This window comes from Heterodontus francisci, chromosome 44, assembly GCF_036365525.1.
Source record: "Heterodontus francisci isolate sHetFra1 chromosome 44, sHetFra1.hap1, whole genome shotgun sequence".
NCBI classification, from domain to species: Eukaryota; Metazoa; Chordata; class Chondrichthyes; order Heterodontiformes; family Heterodontidae; genus Heterodontus; species Heterodontus francisci.
Window position 1 is genome coordinate 19,216,269 of NC_090414.1, and position 27,646 is coordinate 19,243,914.

Sequence of the window (27,646 nt, forward strand, 5' to 3'; positions counted from 1 at the left end):
TCACCAAGGTTTCTTCGTCAGCACCTTCCAAACCTGTGACCTTTGTCACCTAGACAGACAAAGGCATCAGGGGCATGGGAACATCACCACGTTCAAAGTTACCATCCTGACTTGAAATATATCGCTGTTCCTTCACTCTCACTGGTCAAACCCCTGGAATGCCCTGCCTAACAGCACGGTGAGTGTACCTACACCACAGGAACTGCAGCGGTCCAAGAAGGCAGCTCATCAACTTAGGAATGAGCAATAAATGCAGTTCTTGGCAATATTGCTCACATCCCATGAACAAGTAAAATAAAGGCTCTTTTTTGATGGTGGGGAATTTTAGTGACCATCAGCAATGAAGACAAGAATTTTGTTTGCAACTGGTATGTCTTGTGGCAGTAGCCTCTGAAAAATATAATTCATTGTTTGATTTCCTGAGCCAATGCATCAACCAGCTACTTTACCAATTGTTCCTTTTCTGTCACTGTATTGAAATCCTGGAACTCCCTCCCTAACTACACTGTGGGTGTACCCGCACCAGATGGACTGTAACTGTTCAAGAAGGCAGCTCAAGAGCAATTAGGGATAGGCAACAAATGCTGACCTTGCCAACGACGCCCATAATCCCATGAAACAAATGTAAAAAAAAATGTTTATCAGAAATGGCTGCTAACAAGAGTCTTCAAAAAAAAAAGAGTCCAGCCTACAAATGTCAGATCTGGTGCTCATTGTGTTCTGTTAGCTGGTGCAGGTCAGGGGTGTACAGAGCTCTGTAAGCAACACTTAGATATTAGCATCAAGATTGAAATTCATTGGCCCCAGTGTTTCTCTTGTGACAACACAGGAATGAAGGATCTCCACTCAGAATTTAGCTTGTGCTAAATTTGCTGGGCACCTGGAGTGGTGGTGGTGGTGGTGGTTGGGGGAAGGAATTCCTATGGCAGAAAAATCCTCAGCCCTAACCTCACTACCCTCCAGCAATCTGGAAAAACCCAGTGTATAGGTCCATTACATGGTTAATGTGAGGCCCACCTAGGGGATCCTGGCCTGATGCCGCTCCCCTCCCATTAGTAACCTGACGGCATGATTAATATCAGCCCTTTAAAGTGGGCCAATCGGGCAGCTAATAAAGCATTTTTTCAGCCAGGTTAATATCCCAATCTTTGCCCCCCACCAATGATCTATATTGGTATGGGCACCTACCAGAATCATTTGACTGTGAACTGAGCTGAACCTACCCAGGTACTCTGCCAGGACAGCAGTAAAGGTCACACGCTCCACCACACATCTCCCAACAGAGCAAGGCGAGGATTTTCAGCTACAGAGTCTAAAGGTTTTACAATTGTAGGTAAGAGATTCATGAACTCTTTGAAACAGTTATCCCAGTTTTATATGTTGTAAAGTACCACCTGTACTATATAGTATTTTGTCTATGTTTCTGCTTCTATGAAATCATTTAACTGCAAATAAATCTGATTAGTAGTTTAGCCTGTATAAAGTTGCCTGGCAAGATACTTTGTCACAGTGATTAACCGAAGCTACAGCATGGTATACGTGCATGCTAAACAGCCGAAGCAGCGTATGATAGACAGGGCGAAGCGATTCTACAACTAGCGGATCACCATCTAAGCTCTGCAGTCCTGTCACATCCAGTCGTGAAGGGTGGTGAACAATTAAACAACTAACCAAAGGAGAAGGCTCACAAATATCCCCATCCTAAATCACAGAATCAATGATGGGGGAGGGGGAAGCCCAGCATGTGAGTGCAAAAGACTAGGCTGAAGTTTTTGCAACCATCTTCAGCCAGAAGTGCCAAGTGGATGGTCAATCTCGGCCCCTGGAGGTCCCCACCATCACAGATGCCATTATTCAGCCAATTTGATTCACTCCACGTGATATCAAGAAATGGCTGAAACCACTGGATACGGCAACAGCTATGGGCCCTGACATTCCAGCTGAGGTACTGAATACTTTTGCTCCAGAACTAGACACACTTAGCCAAGCTGTTCCAGTACAGCTACAACACAGGCATCTACCCGACAATGTGGAAAATTTCCCAGGCGTATCCTGTCCACAAATTACTGCCCTATCAGTATACGGTCAATCATCAGCAAAGTGATGGATGGTGTCCTCAACAATGCTATCAAGCAACAACTTGCTCATGGATGCACAGTTTGGATTCTGCCAGGGCCACTTGGTTCCAGATCTCATTACAGCCTCTGTAGAGTACATGTTACAACTATCATGTTACAACTATCTTGTTACCCAGTTTGTCTAATAACTTACCAAACAATCATGGTACAGTAGGCAGTCCTGCACATGATGGGTGTTTTGAACAGATCTAGCACACTGTACTTTTCCTTGGTGTTTGACAGCTCTTTCTCCATATTTGACTTGAGAATCTTTGGGAATACACACACACAATATGACACATCAGCACTGAACATGTCCCATTCATTGCAATCCCCAGCCGTGCGATTAATCCCTGTCTCAGTCTTATTAAGCAGAGAACTGAGAAAGTTACATGAAGAACTAAGGTTTTCACATAGGATATCATTGTTATAAAGAGTTAAAGACAAGATATGGTATGGGAGGAATTGTAGGTCAGCTTGGATCTTAGATTGAAATAGGATGGAAAGACTGGGAAAGAATGCACAGGAGTGGAAGACATTTTCAACAGACTAAGAGTTCAACAGAGAGGAAGTGAATGTAGGATGGTACCTTTACAGCTTTGAAGGAATAAGAAGGAGAACCTTCGAAGATCCAAGGGAAAAAGTATTACTAAAATAGGGCGACTAGAAATACTACCAGGAAGAGAGGATGAATCGAGTTTGAGGCTAGCATTAAGAGGTCAGAAGACAAGTTTTCGCTACTGTCCTGCCCACGAGTGTGAGAGAGGGTTGGAACCAAGTCCTCAGACACAGGAGCTGTTACTCATGTTCTGGAAGGACATGTATTTTATAGAGGATTAGGGATTGTTAACTGTGAAAGAAGTGCTTGGTACGAAAGAGCAACTGAAGGGCTTAAAGCCACCTTTCACAATCATGCATGATGAAAGAACTCTACTTGAGGTCAGAAACAATGATGAGACCAAGGATGCCAATAAATGAAAGGAGGGTGGAGCATCAAAAGAAAAGCAAAAGTGTATATTTATCCAGTGCCTTATCACATCTACTCAATGCTCCAAAGTGTGTGATAACCAAGGAATTACTTGTTATGAAGGTGTGCTTAGGTTTTGAAAGTCTGAAGATTGAAGGGGACAAAAAGGCTGAGGGGCTTTGAGACCCTGGGAAAGCCTCTCGCGATAAATTAACCGGGGTGTCATTTTAACTCTTGTTTAAAATGAAATAACACCTCTGTCAAAATAGTAGTGAGAGGGAATCCAGATGAATGAGTTAAGCATTTCTATGCTATTATTCTATAGCCTAGTTTCAGTCAAACTGAAAGAAGAGATTATGCAGCTTTAATCATGGACAAGATGTGGGAATTCCATTTGAAACTAGAGCAGATTGTAAGACCTAGAAAGCAATGTGTCATCCAATTACCTTCACTGTATTAAGAAAGAAAGGAGGAAAAAAAAGAGTTGCATTTATGTAGCGCCTTTCACAATCTCAGGATGTTCCAAAGCACTTTACAGCCAATGAAGTACCTTTGCAGTATAGTCACTGTTGCAATGTAGGAAATGTGGCAGCCACTTTGCACACAGCAAGATCCCATAAACAACAATGTTATAACGATCAGATAATCTGTTTTAGTGTTGTTGGTTAAGGGATTAATATTGACTAGGATACCGTGGAGAACTCGCCTGCTATTTTTCAAAGTAGTGTCATGGGATCTTTTACATCCATCTGAGAAGGCAGGTGGGACCTTGGTTTAATATTTCATCCGAAAGATGACATCTCCAACATTGCAGCACTCATTCAGTACTGCACTGGGAGTGTCAGCCTAGATTTTTGTGCTCAGGTCTCTGGAGCAGAACTTAAACCCACATCCTTTGGACTCAGAGGCGAGGGTGCTACTAACTGAGCCATAATACACCAGTTCTATGATGTATCAATTGAGATGACTATGTGTCAAACATTTTTTAATATCAGCACTTACTGCGGTGGTGAGTTTTTCTCCTTCCTCCTTGCCATTCAGTTTTGCCACCCTCTTGAGATGTTTCAAAGCTAAGTCAGCCTTGTCATTTAGAATAAGCCAACGAGCAGACTCAGGGAACCACCTGTGAGAATGATCACAAATACTTAGAAATCGCACTTCAGCAATAGAAACACTTCCAAGATAGCTCAGGACATTTCATCAGGACAGTATTGGAGCCATGTTAATTCTTTAGTTATTCCCTGTACGAATAAAAACAAATCTCCAGGTTATATTTGGGAAAGGCCTGTTCCCGAGCCGAGCCGGACCGGACCAGACCAGATCAGACCGGATCAGACCAGACCAGACCGGATCAGACCAGACCGGATCAGACCAGACCGGATCAGACCAGACCGGATCAGACCAGACCGGACCAGATCAGACCAGACCGGATCAGACCAGACCGGACCGGATCAGACCAGACCGGACCGGATCAGACCAGACCGGATCAGACCGGACCGGATCAGACCAGACCGGACCGGATCAGACCAGATCGGACCGGATCAGACCGGACCGGATCAGACCAGACCGGATCGGACCGGATCAGAACAGACCAGACCGGATCAGACCAGACCGGATCAGACTGGACCGGATCAGACTGGACAGGACCGGATCAGACCAGACCAGACCGGAACAGACCGGATCAGACCGGACCGGATCAGACCAGGCCGGACCGGATCAGACCAGACCGGACCGGATCAGACCAGACAAGACCGGATCAGACCAGACCAGATCAGACCGGACCGGGCCGGATCAGACCGGACCGGATCAGACCAGACCAGACCGGATCAGACCGGATCAGACCGGACCGGATCAGACCGGACCGGATCAGACCAGACCAGACCGGATCAGACCAGACCGGACTGGATCGGACCGGACCGGATCAGACTGGACCGGACCAGACCGGATGAGACCGGACCGGACCGGATCAGACCAGACCAGACCGGATCAGACCGGACCGGACCGGATCAGACCAGTCCGGATCAGACCGGACCGGATCAGACCAGACCGGATCAGACCAGACCGGACCGTATCAGACCAGACCGGACCGGATCAGACCAGACCGGACCGGATCAGACCAGACCAGACCGGATCAGACAAGACCAGACCAGACCGGACCGGATCAGACCAGATCGGACCGGATCAGAGCAGACCGGACCGGATCAGACCAGACCACACCGGATCAGACCGGACCGGATCAGACCGGATCTGACCAGACAGGAGCGGATCAGACCGGATCAGACCAGACCGGACCGGATCAGACCAGACCAGACCGGATCAGACCAGATCGGACCGGATCAGACCGGATCAGACCAGACCGGATCGGACCGGACCGGATCAGACCAGACCAGACCGGGTCAGACCGGACCGGATCGGACCGGACCGGATCAGACCAGACCGGATCAGACCAGACCGGACCGGATCAGACCGGACCGGATCAGACCAGACCGGACCGGATCAGACTAGACCAGACCGGACCGGATCAGACCAGACCAGACCGGATCAGACCGGACCGGATCAGACCGGACCGGATCAGACCAGGCCGGACCGGATCAGACCGGACCGGATCAGACCAGACCAGACCGGATCAGACCAAACCGGACCGGATCAGGCCAGACCGGACCGGATCAGACCGGACCGGACCGGATCAGACCAGACCAGACCGGATCAGACCAGACCGGACCGGATCAGACCGGACCGGATCAGACCAGGCCAGACCGGACCGGACCGGTTCAGACCAGACCGGACCGGATCAGACCGGATCAGAACAGACCAGACCGGATCAGACCAGACCGGATCGGAACAGACCAGACCGGATCAGACCAGACCGGTCCGGATCAGACCGGACCGGATCAGACCAGACCAGACCGGATCAGACCAGACCGGACCGGATCAGACCAGACCGGATCAGACCAGACCAGACCGGATCAGACCAGACCGGACTGGATCAGACCGGATCAGACAGGACCGGATCAGACCGGACCGGATCAGACCAGACCGGACCGGATCAGACAAGACCAGACCGGATCAGACCAGACCGGACCAGATCAGACCAGACCAGACCGGATCAGACCAAATCGGACCGGATCGGACCGGATCAGACCAGACCAGACCGGATCAGACCAGACCAGACCGGATCAGACCGGACCGGATCAGACCAGACCGGACCGGATCAGACCAGACCGGACCGGATCAGACCAGACCGGACTGGACCGTATCAGACCAGACCGGACCGGATCAGACCAGACCAGACCGGATCAGACAAGACCAGACCGGATCAGACCAGACCGGACCAGATCAGACCGGACCGGATCAGACCAGACTGGACTGGATCGGACCGGACCGGATCAGACCAGACCGGATCAGACCAGACCGGATCGGATCAGACCAGACCGGATCAGACCAGATCGGACCGGATCAGACCAGACAAGACCGGACCGGACCGGATCAGACCAGACCAGACCGGATCAGACCAGACTGGACTGGATCAGACCGGATCAGACCAGACCGGACCGGATCAGACCGGACCGGATCAGACCGGACCGGATCAGACCAGACCGGATCAGACCAGACCGGATCAGACAAGACCGGACCGGATCAGACCGGACCGGATCAGACCAGACCAGACCGGATCAGACCAGACCAGACCGGATCAGACCAGACCGGACCGGATTAGACCGGATCAGACCGGACCGGATCAGACCAGACCGGATCAGACCAGACCGGACTGGATCAGACCGGATCAGACTGGACCGGATCAGACCAGACCGGACCGGATCAGACCGGACCGGATCAGACCAGACCGGATCAGACCGGACCGGATCAGACCAGACAGGACCGGATCAGACCAGACCGGTCCGGTCCGGATCGGATCAGACCAGAACGGACCGGATCAGACCAGAGCGGACCGGATCAGACCAGACCAGACCGGATCAGACCAGACCGGACCGGATTAGACCGGATCAGACCGGACCGGATCAGACCAGTCCGGACCGGACCGGATCAGACCAGACCAGACCGGATCAGACCGGACCGGACCGGATCAGACCGGACCGGATCAGACCGGATCAGACCAGACCGGACCAGACCGGATGTATTCGTGGTTAGTAAGCAATGTCGGCAACTACACAGCAGGAGTCCCAATCGCAGTACAGTGAGGGTTGTGGGGGATATCGGATCAGACCAGACCGGACCGGATCAGACCAGACCGGACCGGATCAGACAAGACCAGACCGGATCAGACCAGACCGGACCGGATCGGACCGGACCGGATCAGACCAGACCAGACCGGATCAGACCAGATCGGACCGGATCAGACCGGATCGGACCGGACCGGATCAGACCAGACCAGACCGTCTCAGACAAGACCGGACCGGATCAGACCGGATCAGACCAGACCGGACCAGATCAGACCAGACCGGACCGGATCAGACTAGAGCAGACCGGACCGGATCAGACCAGACCGGATCAGACCAGACCGGACCGGATCAGACCAGACCAGACCGGATCAGACCGGACCGGATCAGACCGGACCGGATCAGACCAGGCCAGACCGGACCGGACCGGTTCAGACCAGACCGGACCGGACCGGATCAGACCAGACCAGACCGGATCAGACCGGACCGGATCAGACCAGACCGGATCAGACCAGACCAGAGCGGATCAGACCAGACCGGACTGGATCAGACCGGATCAGACAGGACCGGATCAGACCAGACCGGACCGGATCTGACCAGACCGGACCGGATCAGACAAGACCAGACCGGATCAGACAAGACCAGACCGGATCAGACCAGACCAGACCGGATCAGACCAGATCGGACCGGATCAGACCGGACCGGATCAGACCAGACCGGACCGGATCTGTTAGAATGTTGCAGTGAGGGGTGCGGGATATATCAGACTGTTACAGTGAGGGGTGTGGGATATATCAGAGTGTTATCGTGAGGGGTGTGGGGGATGTTAGAATGTTGCAGTGAGGGGTGCGGGATACATCAGAGTGTTACAGTGAGGGGTGTGCGGTATATCAGAGTGTTACAGTGAGGGTTGTGGGGGATATCAGATAATTACAGTGAGGGGTGTGGGATATAGGGAAAGGCCTGTTCCCGAGCCGAGCCGGACCGGACCAGACCAGATCAGACCGGATCAGACCAGACCAGACCGGATCAGACCGGACCGGATCAGACCAGACCGGATCAGACCAAACCGGACCTGATCAGACCAGACCGGACCGGATCAGACCAGACCAGACCGGATCAGACCAGACCGGACCGGATCAGTCCAGACCGGACCTGATCAGACTAGACCAGACCAGACCGGATCAGACCGGACCGGATCAGACCAGACCGGACCGGATCAGACCGGATCAGACCAGACCGGACCGGATCAGACCAGACCAGACCGGATCAGAACAGACCAGACCGGATCGGATCAGACCGGACCGGATCAGACCAGGCCGGACCGGATCAGACCAGACCGGACCGGATCAGACCAGACCAGACCGGATCAGACCGGACCGGATCAGACCGTACCGGATCAGACCAGACCGGATCAGACCAGACCGGACCGGATCAGACCAGACCGGACCGGGATCAGACCAGGCCGGACCGGATCAGACCAGACCGGACCGGATCAGACCAGACCGGACCGGATCAGACCAGGCCGGACCGGACAGGTTCAGACCGGACCGGATCAGACCAGACCGGACCGGACCGGTTCAGACCAGATCGGACCGGATCAGACCAGACAAGACCGGACCGGATCAGACCAGACCAGACCGGATCAGACCGGACCGGATCGGACCGGATCAGACCAGACCAGACCGGATCAGACCAGACCGGACTGGATCAGACCGGACCGGATCAGACCGGACCGGATCAGACCAGACCGGATCAGACCAGACCAGACCGGATCAGATAAGACCGGACCGGATCACACCGGATCAGACCGGACCGGATCAGACCAGACCGGATCAGACCAGACCGGACCGGATCAGACCAGACCAGACCGGATCAGACCAGACCGGACCGGATCTGACCGGATCAGACCAGACCGGACCGGATCAGACCGGATCAGACCGGACCGGATCAGACCAGACCGGACCGGACCGGATCAGACCAGACCGGGTCAGACCAGACCGGATCAGACCGGACCGGACCGGATCAGACCAGACCGGATGAGACCAGACCGGACCGGATCAGACCGGACCAGACCGGACCGGATCAGACTAGACCGGACCGGACCGGATCAGACCAGACCAGACCGGATCAGACCAGACCGGATCAGACCAGACCGGACCAGACCGGACCGGATCAGACCAGGCCGGACCGGATCAGACCGGACCGGATCAGACCAGACCAGACCGGATCAGACCAAACCGGACCGGATCAGACCGGACCGGATCAGACCAGACCGGACCGGATCAGACCAGACCAGACCGGATCAGACCAGACCGGACCGGATCAGACCGGACCGGATCAGACCAGGCCAGACCGGACCGGACCGGTTCAGACCAGACCGGACCGGATCAGACCAGACCAGACCGGATCAGACCGGACCGGATCAGACCAGACCGGATCAGACCAGACCAGAGCGGATCAGACCAGACCGGACTGGATCAGACCAGATCGGACCGGATCAGACCGGACCGGATCAGACCGGATCAGACCATACCAGACCGGATCAGACCAGACCGGACTGGATCAGACCGGACCGGACCGGATCATACCAGACCAGACCGGATCAGACCAGACCGGATCAGACCAGACCGGATCAGACCAGATCGGACCGGATCAGACCAGTCAAGACCGGACCGGATCAGACCAGACCGGATCAGACCAGACCGGACTGGATCAGACCGGATCAGACCAGACCGGACCGGATCAGACCAGAGCGGACCGGATCAGACCAGACCAGACCGGATCAGACCAGACCGGATCAGACCGGACCGGATCAGACCAGACCGGACCGGATCAGACCAGACCAGACCGGATCAGACCAGACCGGACCGGATCAGACCGGACCGGATCAGACCAGACCGGACCAGACCGGATGTATTCGTGGTGAGTAAGCAATGTCGGCAACTACACAGCAGGAGTCCCAATCGCAGTGTAAATCAATGTCTTTGTAATGGTATTCGTGCTGGTGTTGGAACACCTGTTTTCTGCAGACTGTAGACAATTCAGCTCTGTTCTTGTTAACCTCGAGTACCACAGCCGGTAAAAGTTGGATTGCAGTTGCTATAATTTTCTAAGCCTTTGTAATGGCCCAGAGTTCCTGTTAATTGGGATTGGTACTTCGTTGCCTGGTCAAGGAAAAAACGTCATGTGGAGACCGTGATCCAGAGTTGTACGATCTGATGACTGTCTGATTTTTTTGATTTTTGAGATGAAACAAAATATAAAAGTAATGAAAGTGAATAAAAACAAATCTACAGGTTATATTTGGGAAAGGCCTGTTCCCGAGCCGAGCCGGACCGGACCAGACCAGATCAGACCAGACCGGACCGGATCAGACCGGACCGGATCAGACCAGACCGGATCAGACCAGACCGGACCGGATCAGACCGGACCGGACCGGATCAGACCAGACCAGACCGGATCAGACCAGACCGGACCGGATCAGTCCAGACCGGACCTGATCAGACCAGACCGGATCAGACCAGACCGGATCAGACCAGACCGGACCGGATCAGACCAGACCGGACCGGATCAGACCAGACCGGACCGGATCAGACCGGACCGGATCAGACCAGACCGGACCGGATCAGACCAGACCGGATCAGACCAGACCGGACCGGATCAGACCGGACCGGATCAGACCGGACCGGATCAGACCAGACCAGACCGGATCAGAACAGACCAGACCGGATCGGATCAGACCGGACCGGATCAGACCAGGCCGGACCGGATCAGACCGGACCGGACCGGGATCAGACCAGGCCGGACCGGATCTGACCAGACCAGACCGGATCAGACCAGACCGGACCGGATCAGACCAGGCTGGACCGGACAGGTTCAGACCGGACCGGATCAGACCAGACCGGACCGGACCGGTTCAGACCAGATCGGACCGGATCAGACCAGACAAGACCGGACCGGACCGGATCAGACCAGACCAGACCGGATCAGACCGGACCGGATCGGACCGGATCAGACCAGACCAGACCGGATGAGACCAGACCGGACTGGATCAGACCGGACCGGATCAGACCGGACCGGATCAGACTAGACCGGACCGGATCAGACCAGACCAGACCGGATCAGACCAGACCGGATCAGACCAGACCGGACCGGATCAGACCAGGCCGGACCGGATCAGACCGGACCGGATCAGACCAGACCAGACCGGATCAGACCAAACCGGACCGGATCAGACCGGACCGGATCAGACCAGACCGGACCGGATCAGACCAGACCAGACCGGATCAGACCAGACCGGACCGGATCAGACCGGACCGGATCAGACCAGGCCAGACCGGACCGGACCGGTTCAGACCAGACCGGACCGGATCAGACCAGACCAGACCGGATCAGACCAGACCGGACCGGATCAGACCAGATCGGATCAGACCAGACCAGAGCGGATCAGACCAGACCGGACTGGATCAGACCGGATCAGACAGGACCGGATCAGACCAGACCGGACCGGATCTGACCGGACCGGATCAGACAAGACCAGACCGGATCAGACAAGACCAGACCGGATCAGACCAGACCAGACCGGATCAGACCAGATCGGACCGGATCAGACCAGACCGGATCAGACCAGACCGGACCGGATCTGTTAGAATGTTGCAGTGAGGGGTGCGGGATATATCAGACTGTTACAGTGAGGGGTGTGGGATATATCAGAGTGTTATCGTGAGGGGTGTGGGGGATGTTAGAATGTTGCAGTGAGGGGTGCGGGATACATCAGAGTGTTACAGTGAGGGGTGTGGGATATATCAGAGTGTTACAGTGAGGGGTATATCACGGTTGCAGTGAGGGGTGTGCGGTATATCAGAGTGTTACAGTGAGGGGTGTGGGATATATCAGAGTGTTACAGTGAGGGTTGTGGGGGATATCGGATCAGACCAGACCGGACCGGATCAGACAAGACCAGACCGGATCAGACCAGACCGGACCGGATCGGACCGGACCGGATCAGACCAGACCAGACCGGATCAGACCAGATCGGACCGGATCAGACCGGATCGGACCGGACCGGACCGGATCAGACCGGATCAGACCAGACCAGACCGTCTCAGACAAGACCGGACCGGATCAGACCGGATCAGACCAGACCGGACCAGATCAGACCAGACCGGACCGGATCAGACTAGAGCAGACCGGACCGGATCAGACCAGACCAGACCAGATCAGACCAGACCGGACCGGATCAGACCAGACCAGACCGGATCAGACCAGACCGGACCGGATCAGACCGGACCGGATCAGACCAGACCAGACCGGATCAGACCGGACCGGATCAGACCGGACCGGACCGGATCAGACCAGACCAGACCGGATCAGACAAGACTGGACCGGATCAGACCGGATCAGACCGGACCGGATCAGACCAGACCAGACCGGATAAGACCGGACCGGATCAGACCAGACCAGACCGGATCAGACCAGACCGGACTGGATCAGACCGGATCAGACCAGACCGGACCGGATCAGACCGGACCGGACCGGATCAGACCAGACCGGACCGGATCAGACCAGACCAGACCGGATCAGACCAGACCAGACCGGATCAGACCAGACCGGACCGGATTAGATCGGATCAGACCGGACCGGATCAGACCAGACCGGACCGGATCAGACCAGACCAGACCGGATCAGACCAGACCGGACTGGATCAGACCGGATCAGACTGGACCGGATCAGACCAGACCGGACCGGATCGGACCGGACCGGATCAGACCAGACCAGACCGGATCAGACCGGACCGGATCAGACCGGACCGGATCAGACCAGACCGGACCGGATCAGACCAGACAGGACCGGATCAGACCAGACCGGTCCGGTCCGGATCGGATCAGACCAGATCGGACCGGATCAGACCAGAGCGGACCGGATCAGACCAGACCAGACCGGATCAGACCAGACCGGACCGGATTAGACCGGATCAGACCGGACCGGATCAGACCAGTCCGGACCGGACCGGATCAGACCAGACCAGACCGGATCAGACCGGACCGGATCAGACCAGACCGGACCGGATCAGACCGGATCAGACCAGACCGGACCAGACCGGATGTATTCGTGGTGAGTAAGCAATGTCGGCAACTACACAGCAGGAGTCCCAATCGCAGTGTAAATCAATGTCTTTGTAATGGTATTCGTGCTGGTGTTGGAAAACCTGTTTTCTGCAGACTATGTAGACAATTCAGCTCTGTTCTTGTTAACCTAGAGTACCACAGCCGGTAAAAGTTGGATTGCAGTTGCTATAATTTTCTAAGCCTTTGTAATGGCCCAGAGTTCCTGTTAATTGGGATTGGTACTTCGTTGCCTGGTCAAGGAAAAAACGTCATGTGGAGACCGTGATCCAGAATTTAGTTGTACGATCTGATGACTGTCTGATTTTTTTGATTTTTGAGATGAAACAAAATATAAAAGTAATGAAAGTGAATAAAAACAAATCTCCAGGTTATATTTGGGAAAGGCCTGTTCCCGAGCCGAGCCGGACCGGACCAGACCAGATCAGACCGGATCAGACCAGACCAGACCGGATCAGACCGGACCGGATCAGACCAGACCGGATCAGACCAGACCGGACCGGATCAGACCAGACCGGACCGGACCGGACCGGTCAGACCAGACCAGACCGGATCAGACCAGACCGGACCGGATCAGTCCAGACCGGACCTGATCAGACCAGACCAGACCAGACCGGATCAGACCGGACCGGATCAGACCAGACCGGACCGGATCAGACCGGATCAGACCAGACCGGACCGGATCAGACCGGACCGGATCAGACCAGACCGGACCGGACCGGATCAGACCAGACCAGACCGGGTCAGACTAGACCGGATCAGACCGGACCGGATCAGACCAGACCGGATGAGACCAGACCGGACCGGATCAGACCGGACCAGATCAGACCAGACCGGATCAGACCAGACCAGAGCGGATCAGACCAGACCGGACTGGATCAGACCGGATCAGACAGGACCGGATCAGACCAGACCGGACCGGATCTGACCAGACCGGACCGGATCAGACAAGACCAGACCGGATCAGACAAGACCAGACCGGATCAGACCAGACCAGACCGGATCAGACCAGATCGGACCGGATCAGACCGGACCGGATCAGACCAGACCGGACCGGATCTGTTAGAATGTTGCAGTGAGGGGTGCGGGATATATCAGACTGTTACAGTGAGGGGTGTGGGATATATCAGAGTGTTATCGTGAGGGGTGTGGGGGATGTTAGAATGTTGCAGTGAGGGGTGCGGGATACATCAGAGTGTTACAGTGAGGGGTGTGCGGTATATCAGAGTGTTACAGTGAGGGTTGTGGGGGATATCAGATAATTACAGTGAGGGGTGTGGGATATAGGGAAAGGCCTGTTCCCGAGCCGAGCCGGACCGGACCAGACCAGATCAGACCGGATCAGACCAGACCAGACCGGATCAGACCGGACCGGATCAGACCAGACCGGATCAGACCAGACCGGACCTGATCAGACCAGACCGGACCGGACCGGATCAGACCAGACCGGATCAGACCAGACCGGACCGGATCAGTCCAGACCGGACCTGATCAGACTAGACCAGACCAGACCGGATCAGACCGGACCGGATCAGACCAGACCGGACCGGATCAGACCGGATCAGACCAGACCGGACCGGATCAGACCAGACCAGACCGGATCAGAACAGACCAGACCGGATCGGATCAGACCGGACCGGATCAGACCAGGCCGGACCGGATCAGACCAGACCGGACCGGATCAGACCAGACCAGACCGGATCAGACCGGACCGGATCAGACCGTACCGGATCAGACCAGACCGGATCAGACCAGACCGGACCGGATCAGACCAGACCGGACCGGGATCAGACCAGGCCGGACCGGATCAGACCAGACCGGACCGGATCAGACCGGATCAGACCAGACCGGACCGGATCAGACCAGGCCGGACCGGACAGGTTCAGACCGGACCGGATCAGACCAGACCGGACCGGACCGGTTCAGACCAGATCGGACCGGATCAGACCAGACAAGACCGGACCGGATCAGACCAGACCAGACCGGATCAGACCGGACCGGATCGGACCGGATCAGACCAGACCAGACCGGATCAGACCAGACCGGACTGGATCAGACCGGACCGGATCAGACCGGACCGGATCAGACCAGACCGGATCAGACCAGACCAGACCGGATCAGATAAGACCGGACCGGATCACACCGGATCAGACCAGACCGGACCGGATCAGACCAGACCGGATCAGACCAGACCGGACCGGATCAGACCAGACCAGACCGGATCAGACCAGACCGGACCGGATCTGACCGGATCAGACCAGACCGGACCGGATCAGACTGGATCAGACCGGACCGGATCAGACCAGACCGGACCGGACCGGATCAGACCAGACCGGGTCAGACCAGACCGGATCAGACCGGACCGGACCGGATCAGACCAGACCGGATGAGACCAGACCGGACCGGATCAGACCGGACCAGACCGGACCGGATCAGACTAGACCGGACCGGACCGGATCAGACCAGACCAGACCGGATCAGACCAGACCGGATCAGACCAGACCGGACCAGACCGGACCGGATCAGACCAGGCCGGACCGGATCAGACCGGACCGGATCAGACCAGACCAGACCGGATCAGACCAAACCGGACCGGATCAGACCGGACCGGATCAGACCAGACCGGACCGGATCAGACCAGACCAGACCGGATCAGACCAGACCGGACCGGATCAGACCAGGCCAGACCGGACCGGACCGGTTCAGACCAGACCGGACCGGATCAGACCAGACCAGACCGGATCAGACCGGACCGGATCAGACCAGACCGGATCAGACCAGACCAGAGCGGATCAGACCAGACCGGACTGGATCAGACCAGATCGGACCGGATCAGACCGGACCGGATCAGACCATACCAGACCGGATCAGACCAGACCGGACTGGATCAGACCGGACCGGACCGGATCATACCAGACCAGACCGGATCAGACCAGACCGGATCAGACCAGACCGGATCAGACCAGATCGGACCGGATCAGACCAGTCAAGACCGGACCGGATCAGACCAGACCGGATCAGACCAGACCGGACTGGATCAGACCGGATCAGACCAGACCGGACCGGATCAGACCAGAGCGGACCGGATCAGACCAGACCAGACCGGATCAGACCAGACCGGATCAGACCGGACCGGATCAGACCAGACCGGACCGGATCAGACCAGACCAGACCGGATCAGACCAGACCGGACCGGATCAGACCGGACCGGATCAGACCAGACCGGACCAGACCGGATGTATTCGTGGTGAGTAAGCAATGTCGGCAACTACACAGCAGGAGTCCCAATCGCAGTGTAAATCAATGTCTTTGTAATGGTATTCGTGCTGGTGTTGGAACACCTGTTTTCTGCAGACTGTAGACAATTCAGCTCTGTTCTTGTTAACCTCGAGTACCACAGCCGGTAAAAGTTGGATTGCAGTTGCTATAATTTTCTAAGCCTTTGTAATGGCCCAGAGTTCCTGTTAATTGGGATTGGTACTTCGTTGCCTGGTCAAGGAAAAAACGTCATGTGGAGACCGTGATCCAGAGTTGTACGATCTGATGACTGTCTGATTTTTTTGATTTTTGAGATGAAACAAAATATAAAAGTAATGAAAGTGAATAAAAACAAATCTCCAGGTTATATTTGGGAAAGGCCTGTTCCCGAGCCGAGCCGGACCGGACCAGACCAGATCAGACCAGACCGGACCGGATCAGACCGGACCGGATCAGACCAGACCGGATCAGACCAGACCGGACCGGATCAGACCGGACCGGACCGGATCAGACCAGACCAGACCGGATCAGACCAGACCGGACCGGATCAGTCCAGACCGGACCTGATCAGACCAGACCGGATCAGACCGGACCGGATCAGACCGGATCAGACCAGACCGGACCGGATCAGACCGGATCAGTCCAGACCGGACCGGATCAGACCAGACCGGACCGGATCAGACCGGACCGGATCAGACCAGACCGGACCGGATCAGACCAGACCGGATCAGACCAGACCGGACCGGATCAGACCGGACCGGATCAGACCAGACCGGATCAGACCAGACCAGACCGGATCAGAACAGACCAGACCGGATCGGATCAGACCGGACCGGATCAGACCAGGCCGGACCGGATCAGACCAGACCGGACCGGATCAGACCAGACCAGACCGGATCAGACCAGACCGGACCGGATCAGACCGTACCGGATCAGACCAGACCGGATCAGACCAGACCGGACCGGATCAGACCAGACCGGACCGGGATCAGACCAGGCCGGACCGGATCTGACCAGACCAGACCGGATCAGACCAGACCGGACCGGATCAGACCAGGCTGGACCGGACAGGTTCAGACCGGACCGGATCAGACCAGACCGGACCGGACCGGTTCAGACCAGATCGGACCGGATCAGACCAGACAAGACCGGACCGGACCGGATCAGACCAGACCAGACCGGATCAGACCGGACCGGATCGGACCGGATCAGACCAGACCAGACCGGATCAGACCAGACCGGACTGGATCAGACCGGACCGGATCAGACCGGACCGGATCAGACCAGACCGGATCAGACCAGACCAGACCGGATCAGATAAGACCGGACCGGATCACACCGGATCAGACCAGACCGGACCGGATCAGACCAGACCGGATCAGACCAGACCGGACCGGATCAGACCAGACCAGACCGGATCAGACCAGACCGGACCGGATCTGACCGGATCAGACCAGACCGGACCGGATCAGACCGGATCAGACCGGACCGGATCAGACCAGACCGGACCGGACCGGATCAGACCAGACCAGACCGGGTCAGACCAGACCGGATCAGACCGGACCGGACCGGATCAGACCAGACCGGATGAGACCAGACCGGACCGGATCAGACCGGACCAGACCAGACCGGACCGGATCAGACTAGACCGGACCGGATCAGACCAGACCAGACCGGATCAGACCAGACCGGATCAGACCGGACCGGATCAGACCAGGCCGGACCGGATCAGACCGGACCGGATCAGACCAGACCAGACCGGATCAGACCAAACCGGACCGGATCAGACCGGACCGGATCAGACCAGACCGGACCGGATCAGACCAGACCAGACCGGATCAGACCAGACCGGACCGGATCAGACCGGACCGGATCAGACCAGGCCAGACCGGACCGGACCGGTTCAGACCAGACCGGACCGGATCAGACCAGACCAGACCGGATCAGACCAGACCGGACCGGATCAGACCAGACCGGATCAGACCAGACCAGAGCGGATCAGACCAGACCGGACTGGATCAGACCGGATCAGACAGGACCGGATCAGACCAGACCGGACCGGATCTGACCGGACCGGATCAGACAAGACCAGACCGGATCAGACAAGACCAGACCGGATCAGACCAGACCAGACCGGATCAGACCAGATCGGACCGGATCAGACCAGACCGGATCAGACCAGACCGGACCGGATCTGTTAGAATGTTGCAGTGAGGGGTGCGGGATATATCAGACTGTTACAGTGAGGGGTGTGGGATATATCAGAGTGTTATCGTGAGGGGTGTGGGGGATGTTAGAATGTTGCAGTGAGGGGTGCGGGATACATCAGAGTGTTACAGTGAGGGGTGTGGGATATATCAGAGTGTTACAGTGAGGGGTATATCACGGTTGCAGTGAGGGGTGTGCGGTATATCAGAGTGTTACAGTGAGGGGTGTGGGATATATCAGAGTGTTACAGTGAGGGTTGTGGGGGATATCGGATCAGACCAGACCGGACCGGATCAGACAAGACCAGACCGGATCAGACCAGACCGGACCGGATCGGACCGGACCGGATCAGACCAGACCAGACCGGATCAGACCAGATCGGACCGGATCAGACCGGATCGGACCGGACCGGACCGGATCAGACCAGACCAGACCGTCTCAGACAAGACCGGACCGGATCAGACCGGATCAGACCAGACCGGACCAGATCAGACCAGACCGGACCGGATCAGACTAGAGCAGACCGGACCGGATCAGACCAGACCAGATCAGACCAGACCGGACCGGATCAGACCAGACCAGACCGGATCAGACCAGACCGGACCGGATCAGACCGGACCGGATCAGACCAGACCAGACCGGATCAGACCGGACCGGATCAGACCGGACCGGACCGGATCAGACCAGACCAGACCGGATCAGACAAGACTGGACCGGATCAGACCGGATCAGACCGGACCGGATCAGACCAGACCAGACCGGATAAGACCAGACCGGATCAGACCGGACCGGATCAGACCAGACCAGACCGGATCAGACCAGACCGGACTGGATCAGACCGGATCAGACCAGACCGGACCGGATCAGACCAGACCGGACCGGATCAGACCAGACCGGACCGGATCAGACCAGACCAGACCGGATCAGACCAGACCAGACCGGATCAGACCAGACCGGACCGGATTAGATCGGATCAGACCGGACCGGATCAGACCAGACCGGACCGGATCAGACCAGACCAGACCGGATCAGACCAGACCGGACTGGATCAGACCGGATCAGACTGGACCGGATGAGACCAGACCGGACCGGATCAGACCGGACCGGACCGGATCAGACCAGACCAGACCGGATCAGACCGGACCGGATCAGACCGGATCAGACCAGACCGGACCGGATCAGACCAGACAGGACCGGATCAGACCAGACCGGTCCGGTCCGGATCGGATCAGACCAGATCGGACCGGATCAGACCAGAGCGGACCGGATCAGACCAGACCAGACCGGATCAGACCAGACCGGACCGGATTAGACCGGATCAGACCGGACCGGATCAGACCAGTCCGGACCGGACCGGATCAGACCAGACCAGACCGGATCAGACCAGACCGGACCGGATCAGACCAGACCGGACCGGATCAGACCGGATCAGACCAGACCGGACCAGACCGGATGTATTCGTGGTGAGTAAGCAATGTCGGCAACTACACAGCAGGAGTCCCAATCGCAGTGTAAATCAATGTCTTTGTAATGGTATTCGTGCTGGTGTTGGAAAACCTGTTTTCTGCAGACTATGTAGACAATTCAGCTCTGTTCTTGTTAACCTAGAGTACCACAGCCGGTAAAAGTTGGATTACAGTTGCTATAATTTTCTAAGCCTTTGTAATGGCCCAGAGTTCCTGTTAATTGGGATTGGTACTTCGTTGCCTGGTCAAGGAAAAAACGTCATGTGGAGACCGTGATCCAGAATTTAGTTGTACGATCTGATGACTGTCTGATTTTTTTGATTTTTGAGATGAAACAAAATATAAAAGTAATGAAAGTGAATAAAAACAAATCTCCAGGTTATATTTGGGAAAGGCCTGTTCCCGAGCCGAGCCGGACCGGACCAGACCAGATCAGACCGGATCAGACCAGACCAGACCGGATCAGACCGGACCGGATCAGACCAGACCGGATCAGACCAGACCGGACCGGATCAGACCAGACCGGACCGGACCGGACCGGTCAGACCAGACCAGACCGGATCAGACCAGACCGGACCGGATCAGTCCAGACCGGACCTGATCAGACCAGACCAGACCAGACCGGATCAGACCGGACCGGATCAGACCAGACCGGACCGGATCAGACCGGATCAGACCAGACCGGACCGGATCAGACCGGATCAGACCGGACCGGATCAGACCAGACCGGACCGGACCGGATCAGACCAGACCAGACCGGGTCAGACCAGACCGGATCAGACCGGACCGGACCGGATCAGACCAGACCGGATGAGACCAGACCGGACCGGATCAGACCGGACCAGACCAGACCGGACCGGATCAGACTAGACCGGACCGGATCAGACCAGACCAGACCGGATCAGACCAGACCGGATCAGACCAGACCGGACCAGACCGGACCGGATCAGACCAGGCCGGACCGGATCAGACCGGACCGGATCAGACCAGACCAGACCGGATCAGACCAAACCGGACCGGATCAGACCGGACCGGATCAGACCAGACCGGACCGGATCAGACCAGACCAGACCGGATCAGACCAGACCGGACCGGATCAGACCGGACCGGATCAGACCAGGCCAGACCGGACCGGACCGGTTCAGACCAGACCGGACCGGATCAGACCAGACCAGACCGGATCAGACCAGACCGGACCGGATCAGACCAGACCGGATCAGACCAGACCAGAGCGGATCAGACCAGACCGGACTGGATCAGACCGGATCAGACAGGACCGGATCAGACCAGACCGGACCGGATCTGACCGGACCGGATCAGACAAGACCAGACCGGATCAGACAAGACCAGACCGGATCAGACCAGACCAGACCGGATCAGACCAGATCGGACCGGATCAGACCAGACCGGATCAGACCAGACCGGACCGGATCTGTTAGAATGTTGCAGTGAGGGGTGCGGGATATATCAGACTGTTACAGTGAGGGGTGTGGGATATATCAGAGTGTTATCGTGAGGGGTGTGGGGGATGTTAGAATGTTGCAGTGAGGGGTGCGGGATACATCAGAGTGTTACAGTGAGGGGTGTGGGATATATCAGAGTGTTACAGTGAGGGGTATATCACGGTTGCAGTGAGGGGTGTGCGGTATATCAGAGTGTTACAGTGAGGGGTGTGGGATATATCAGAGTGTTACAGTGAGGGTTGTGGGGGATATCGGATCAGACCAGACCGGACCGGATCAGACAAGACCAGACCGGATCAGACCAGACCGGACCGGATCGGACCGGACCGGATCAGACCAGACCAGACCGGATCAGACCAGATCGGACCGGATCAGACCGGATCGGACCGGACCGGACCGGATCAGACCAGACCAGACCGTCTCAGACAAGACCGGACCGGATCAGACCGGATCAGACCAGACCGGACCAGATCAGACCAGACTTGACCGGATCAGACTAGAGCAGACCGGACCGGATCAGACCAGACCAGACCAGATCAGACCAGACCGGACCGGATCAGACCAGACCAGACCGGATCAGACCAGACCGGACCGGATCAGACCGGACCGGATCAGACCAGACCAGACCGGATCAGACCGGACCGGATCAGACCGGACCGGATCAGACCAGACCAGACCGGATCAGACAAGACTGGACCGGATCAGACCGGATCAGACCGGACCGGATCAGACCAGACCAGACCGGATAAGACCAGACCGGATCAGACCGGACCGGATCAGACCAGACCGGTCTGGTCTGATCCGGTCCGGTCTGGTCTGATCCGGTCCGGTCTGGTCTGATCCAGTCCGGTCTGGTCTTGTCTGGTCTGATCCGGTCCGATCTGGTCTGATCCGGTCTGGTCTGATCCGATCCGGTCTGGTCTGATCCGGTCTGGTCTGATCCGGTCCGGTCCGGTCTGGTCTGATCCAGTCCGGTCTGGTCTGATCCGGTCTGATCAGACCAGACCAGACCGGATCAGACCAGACCAGACCGGATCAGACCAGACCAGACCGGATTAGACCGGATCAGACCGGACCGGATCAGACCAGACCGGACCGGATCAGACCAGACCAGACCGGATCAGACCAGACCGGACTGGATCAGACCGGATCAGACTGGACCGGATCAGACCAGACCGGACCGGATCAGACCGGACCGGACCGGATCAGACCAGACCAGACCGGATCAGACCGGACCGGATCAGACCAGACCGGATCAGACCAGACCGGACCGGATCAGACCAGACAGGACCGGATCAGACCAGACCGGTCCGGTCCGGATCGGATCAGACCAGATCGGACCGGATCAGACCAGAGCGGACCGGATCAGACCAGACCAGACCGGATCAGACCAGACCGGACCGGATTAGACCGGATCAGACCGGACCGGATCAGACCAGTCCGGACCGGACCGGATCAGACCAGACCAGACCGGATCAGACCAGACCGGACCGGATCAGACCAGACCGGACCGGATCAGACCGGATCAGACCAGACCGGACCAGACCGGATGTATTCGTGGTGAGTAAGCAATGTCGGCAACTACACAGCAGGAGTCCCAATCGCAGTGTAAATCAATGTCTTTGTAATGGTATTCGTGCTGGTGTTGGAAAACCTGTTTTCTGCAGACTATGTAGACAATTCAGCTCTGTTCTTGTTAACCTAGAGTACCACAGCCGGTAAAAGTTGGATTGCAGTTGCTATAATTTTCTAAGCCTTTGTAATGGCCCAGAGTTCCTGTTAATTGGGATTGGTACTTCGTTGCCTGGTCAAGGAAAAAACGTCATGTGGAGACCGTGATCCAGAATTTAGTTGTACGATCTGATGACTGTCTGATTTTTTTGATTTTTGAGATGAAACAAAATATAAAAGTAATGAAAGTGAATAAAAACAAATCTCCAGGTTATATTTGGGAAAGGCCTGTTCCCGAGCCGAGCCGGACCGGACCAGACCAGATCAGACCGGATCAGACCGGACCGGATCAGACCAGACCGGATCAGACCAGACCGGACCGGATCAGACCAGACCGGACCGGACCGGACCGGATCAGACCAGACCAGACCGGATCAGACCAGACCGGACCGGATCAGTCCAGACCGGACCTGATCAGACCAGACCAGACCAGACCGGATCAGACCGGACCGGATCAGACCAGACCGGACCGGATCAGACCGGATCAGACCAGACCGGACCAGATCAGACCGGACCGGATCAGACCAGACCGGACCGGATCAGACCGGATCAGACCAGACCGGACCGGATCAGACCGGACCGGATCAGACCAGACCGGACCGGCCGGATCAGACCAGACCAGACCGGGTCAGACCAGACCGGATCAGACCGGACCGGACCGGATCAGACCAGACCGGACCGGATCAGACCGGACCAGACCGGACCGGACCGGATCAGACTAGACCGGACCGGACCGGATCAGACCAGACCAGACCGGATCAGACCAGACCGGATCAGACCAGACCGGACCAGACCGGACCGGATCAGACCAGGCCGGACCGGATCAGACCGGACCGGATCAGACCAGACCAGACCAGATCAGACCAAACCGGACCGGATCAGACCGGACCGGATCAGACCGGACCGGACCGGATCAGACCAGACCAGACCGGATCAGACCGGACCGGATCAGACCGGACCGGATCAGACCAGGCCAGACCGGACCGGACCGGTTCAGACCAGACCGGACCGGATCAGACCAGACCAGACCGGATCAGACCAGACCGGACCGGATCAGACCAGACCGGATCAGACCAGACCAGAGCGGATCAGACCAGACCGGACTGGATCAGACCGGACTGGATCAGACCGGACCAGACAGGACCGGATCAGACCAGACCGGACCGGATCTGACCAGACCGGACCGGATCAGACAAGACCAGACCGGATCAGACAAGACCAGACCGGATCAGACCAGACCAGACCGGATCAGACCAGATCGGACCGGATCAGACCGGACCGGATCAGACCGGATCAGACCAGACCGGACCGGATCTGTTAGAATGTTGCAGTGAGGGGTGCGGGATATATCAGACTGTTACAGTGAGGGGTGTGGGATATATCAGAGTGTTATCGTGAGGGGTGTGGGGGATGTTAGAATGTTGCAGTGAGGGGTGCGGGATACATCAGAGTGTTACAGTGAGGGGTGTGGGATATATCAGAGTGTTACAGTGAGGGGTATATCACGGTTGCAGTGAGGGGTGTGCGGTATATCAGAGTGTTACAGTGAGGGGTGTGGGATATATCAGAGTGTTACAGTGAGGGTTGTGGGGGATATCGGATCAGACCGGACCGGATCAGACCAGACCGGACCGGATCAGACAAGACCAGACCGGATCAGACCAGACCGGACCGGATCGGACCGGACCGGATCAGACCAGACCAGACCGGATCAGACCAGATCGGACCGGATCAGACCGGATCGGACCGGACCGGACCGGATCAGACCAGACCAGACCAGACCGTCTCAGACAAGACCGGACCGGATCAGACCAGACCGGACCAGATCAGACCAGACCGGACCGGCTCAGACTAGAGCAGACCGGACCGGATCAGACCAGACCGGACTGGATCAGACCAGACCGGATCGGATCAGACCAGACCGGATCAGACCAGATCGGACCGGATCAGACCAGACAAGACCAGACCGGATCAGACCAGACCGGACCGGATCAGACCAGACCGGACCGGATCAGACAAGACCAGACCGGATCAGACCAGACCGGACCGGACCGGATCAGACCAGACCAGACCGGATCAGACCAGATCGGACCGGATCGGACCGGACCGGACCGGATCAGACCAGACCAGACCGTCTCAGACAAGACCGGACCGGATCAGACCGGATCAGACCAGACCGGACCAGATCAGACCAGACCGGACCGGATCAGACTAGAGCAGACCGGACCGGATCAGACCAGACCGGATCAGACCGGACCGGATCAGACCGGACCGGATCAGACCGGACCGGATCAGACCAGACCAGACCGGATCAGACCAGACCGGATCGGATCAGACCAGACCGGATCAGACCAGATCGGACCGGATCAGACCAGACAAGACCAGACCGGATCAGACCAGACCGGACTGGATCAGACCAGACCGGACCGGATCAGACCAGACCGGACCGGATCAGACCAGACCAGACCGGATCAGACCAGACCAGACCGGATCAGACAAGACCGGACCGGATCAGACCAGACCAGACCGGATCAGACCAGACCAGACCGTCTCAGACAAAACCGGACCGGATCAGACCGGATCAGACCAGACCGGACCGGATCAGATTAGACCGGACCGGACCGGATCAGACCAGACCTGACCGGATCAGACCAGACCGGACCGGATCAGACCAGACCAGACCGGATCAGACCAGACCGGACCGGATCAGACCGGACCGGACCGGATCAGACCAGACCAGACCGGATCAGACCGGACCGGATCAGACGGGACCGGACCGGATCAGACCGGACCGGACCGGATCAGACCATACCAGACCGGATCAGACCAGACCGGACTGGATCAGACCGGACCGGACCGGATCATACCAGACCAGACCGGATCAGACCAGACCGGATCAGACCAGACCGGATCAGACCAGATCGGACCAGATCAGACCAGACAAGACCGGACCGGATCAGACCAGACCGGATCAGACCAGACCGGACTGGATCAGACCGGATCAGACCAGACCGGACCGGATCAGACCAGACCGGACCGGATCAGACCAGACCAGACCGGATCAGACCAGACCGGATCAGACCGGACCGGATCAGACCAGACCGGACCGGATCAGACCAGACCAGACCGGACCGGATCAGACCGGACCGGATCAGACCAGACCGGATCAGACCAGACCGGACCAGACCGGATGTATTCGTGGTGAGTAAGCAATGTCGGCAACTACACAGCAGGAGTCCCAATCGCAGTGTAAATCAATGTCTTTGTAATGGTATTCGTGCTGGTGTTGGAACACCTGTTTTCTGCAGACTGTAGACAATTCAGCTCTGTTCTTGTTAACCTCGAGTACCACAGCCGGTAAAAGTTGGATTGCAGTTGCTATAATTTTCTAAGCCTTTGTAATGGCCCAGAGTTCCTGTTAATTGGGATTGGTACTTCGTTGCCTGGTCAAGGAAAAAACGTCATGTGGAGACAGTGATCCAGAGTTGTACGATCTGATGACTGTCTGATTTTTTTGATTTTTGAGATGAAACAAAATATAAAAGTAATGAAAGTGAATAAAAACAAATCTCCAGGTTATATTTGGGAAAGGCCTGTTCCCGAGCCGAGCCGGACCGGACCAGACCAGATCAGACCGGATCAGACCAGACCAGACCGGATCAGACCGGACCGGATCAGACCAGACCGGATCAGACCAGACCGGACCGGATCAGACCGGACCGGACCGGACCGGATCAGACCAGACCAGACCGGATCAGACCAGACCGGACCGGATCAGTCCAGACCGGACCTGATCAGACCAGACCAGACCAGACCGGATCAGACCGGACCGGATCAGACCGGATCAGACCAGACCGGACCGGATCAGACCGGATCAGACCAGACCGGACCGGATCAGACCAGACCGGACCGGATCAGACCAGACCGGACCGGATCAGACCGGATCGGACCAGACCGGACCGGATCAGACCGGACCGGATCAGACCAGACCAGACCGGATCAGAACAGACCAGACCGGATCGGATCAGACCGGACCGGATCAGACCTGCCGGACCGGATCAGACCGGACCGGATCAGACCAGACCGGACCGGATCAGACCGTACCGGATCAGACCAGACCGGATCAGACCAGA

The 27,646-nt window shown here is 56.9% G+C and overlaps 2 protein-coding genes across 3 annotated transcripts in view; one reads left to right on the top strand and one right to left on the bottom strand.

Annotated features, from left to right (window-relative positions):
• The window catches only part of tm7sf2 (transmembrane 7 superfamily member 2), a 558,775-nt gene that overhangs the window by 229,977 nt on the left and 301,152 nt on the right, over positions 1–27,646 (top strand). The gene's annotated exons all lie outside the window — the stretch shown is intronic.
• LOC137355864 (solute carrier family 22 member 6-A-like) overlaps positions 1–27,646 on the bottom strand; it is an 87,603-nt gene that overhangs the window by 8,669 nt on the left and 51,288 nt on the right. For both annotated transcript variants that reach the window (XM_068021459.1, XM_068021460.1), the window contains exons 5-6: positions 4,087–4,207; positions 2,272–2,387 (exon numbers count right to left, since the gene is read on the bottom strand). In XM_068021459.1, the coding sequence (XP_067877560.1) occupies positions 2,272–2,387; positions 4,087–4,207 (237 nt within the window). The remainder of the gene's footprint in view (positions 1–2,271; positions 2,388–4,086; positions 4,208–27,646) is intronic.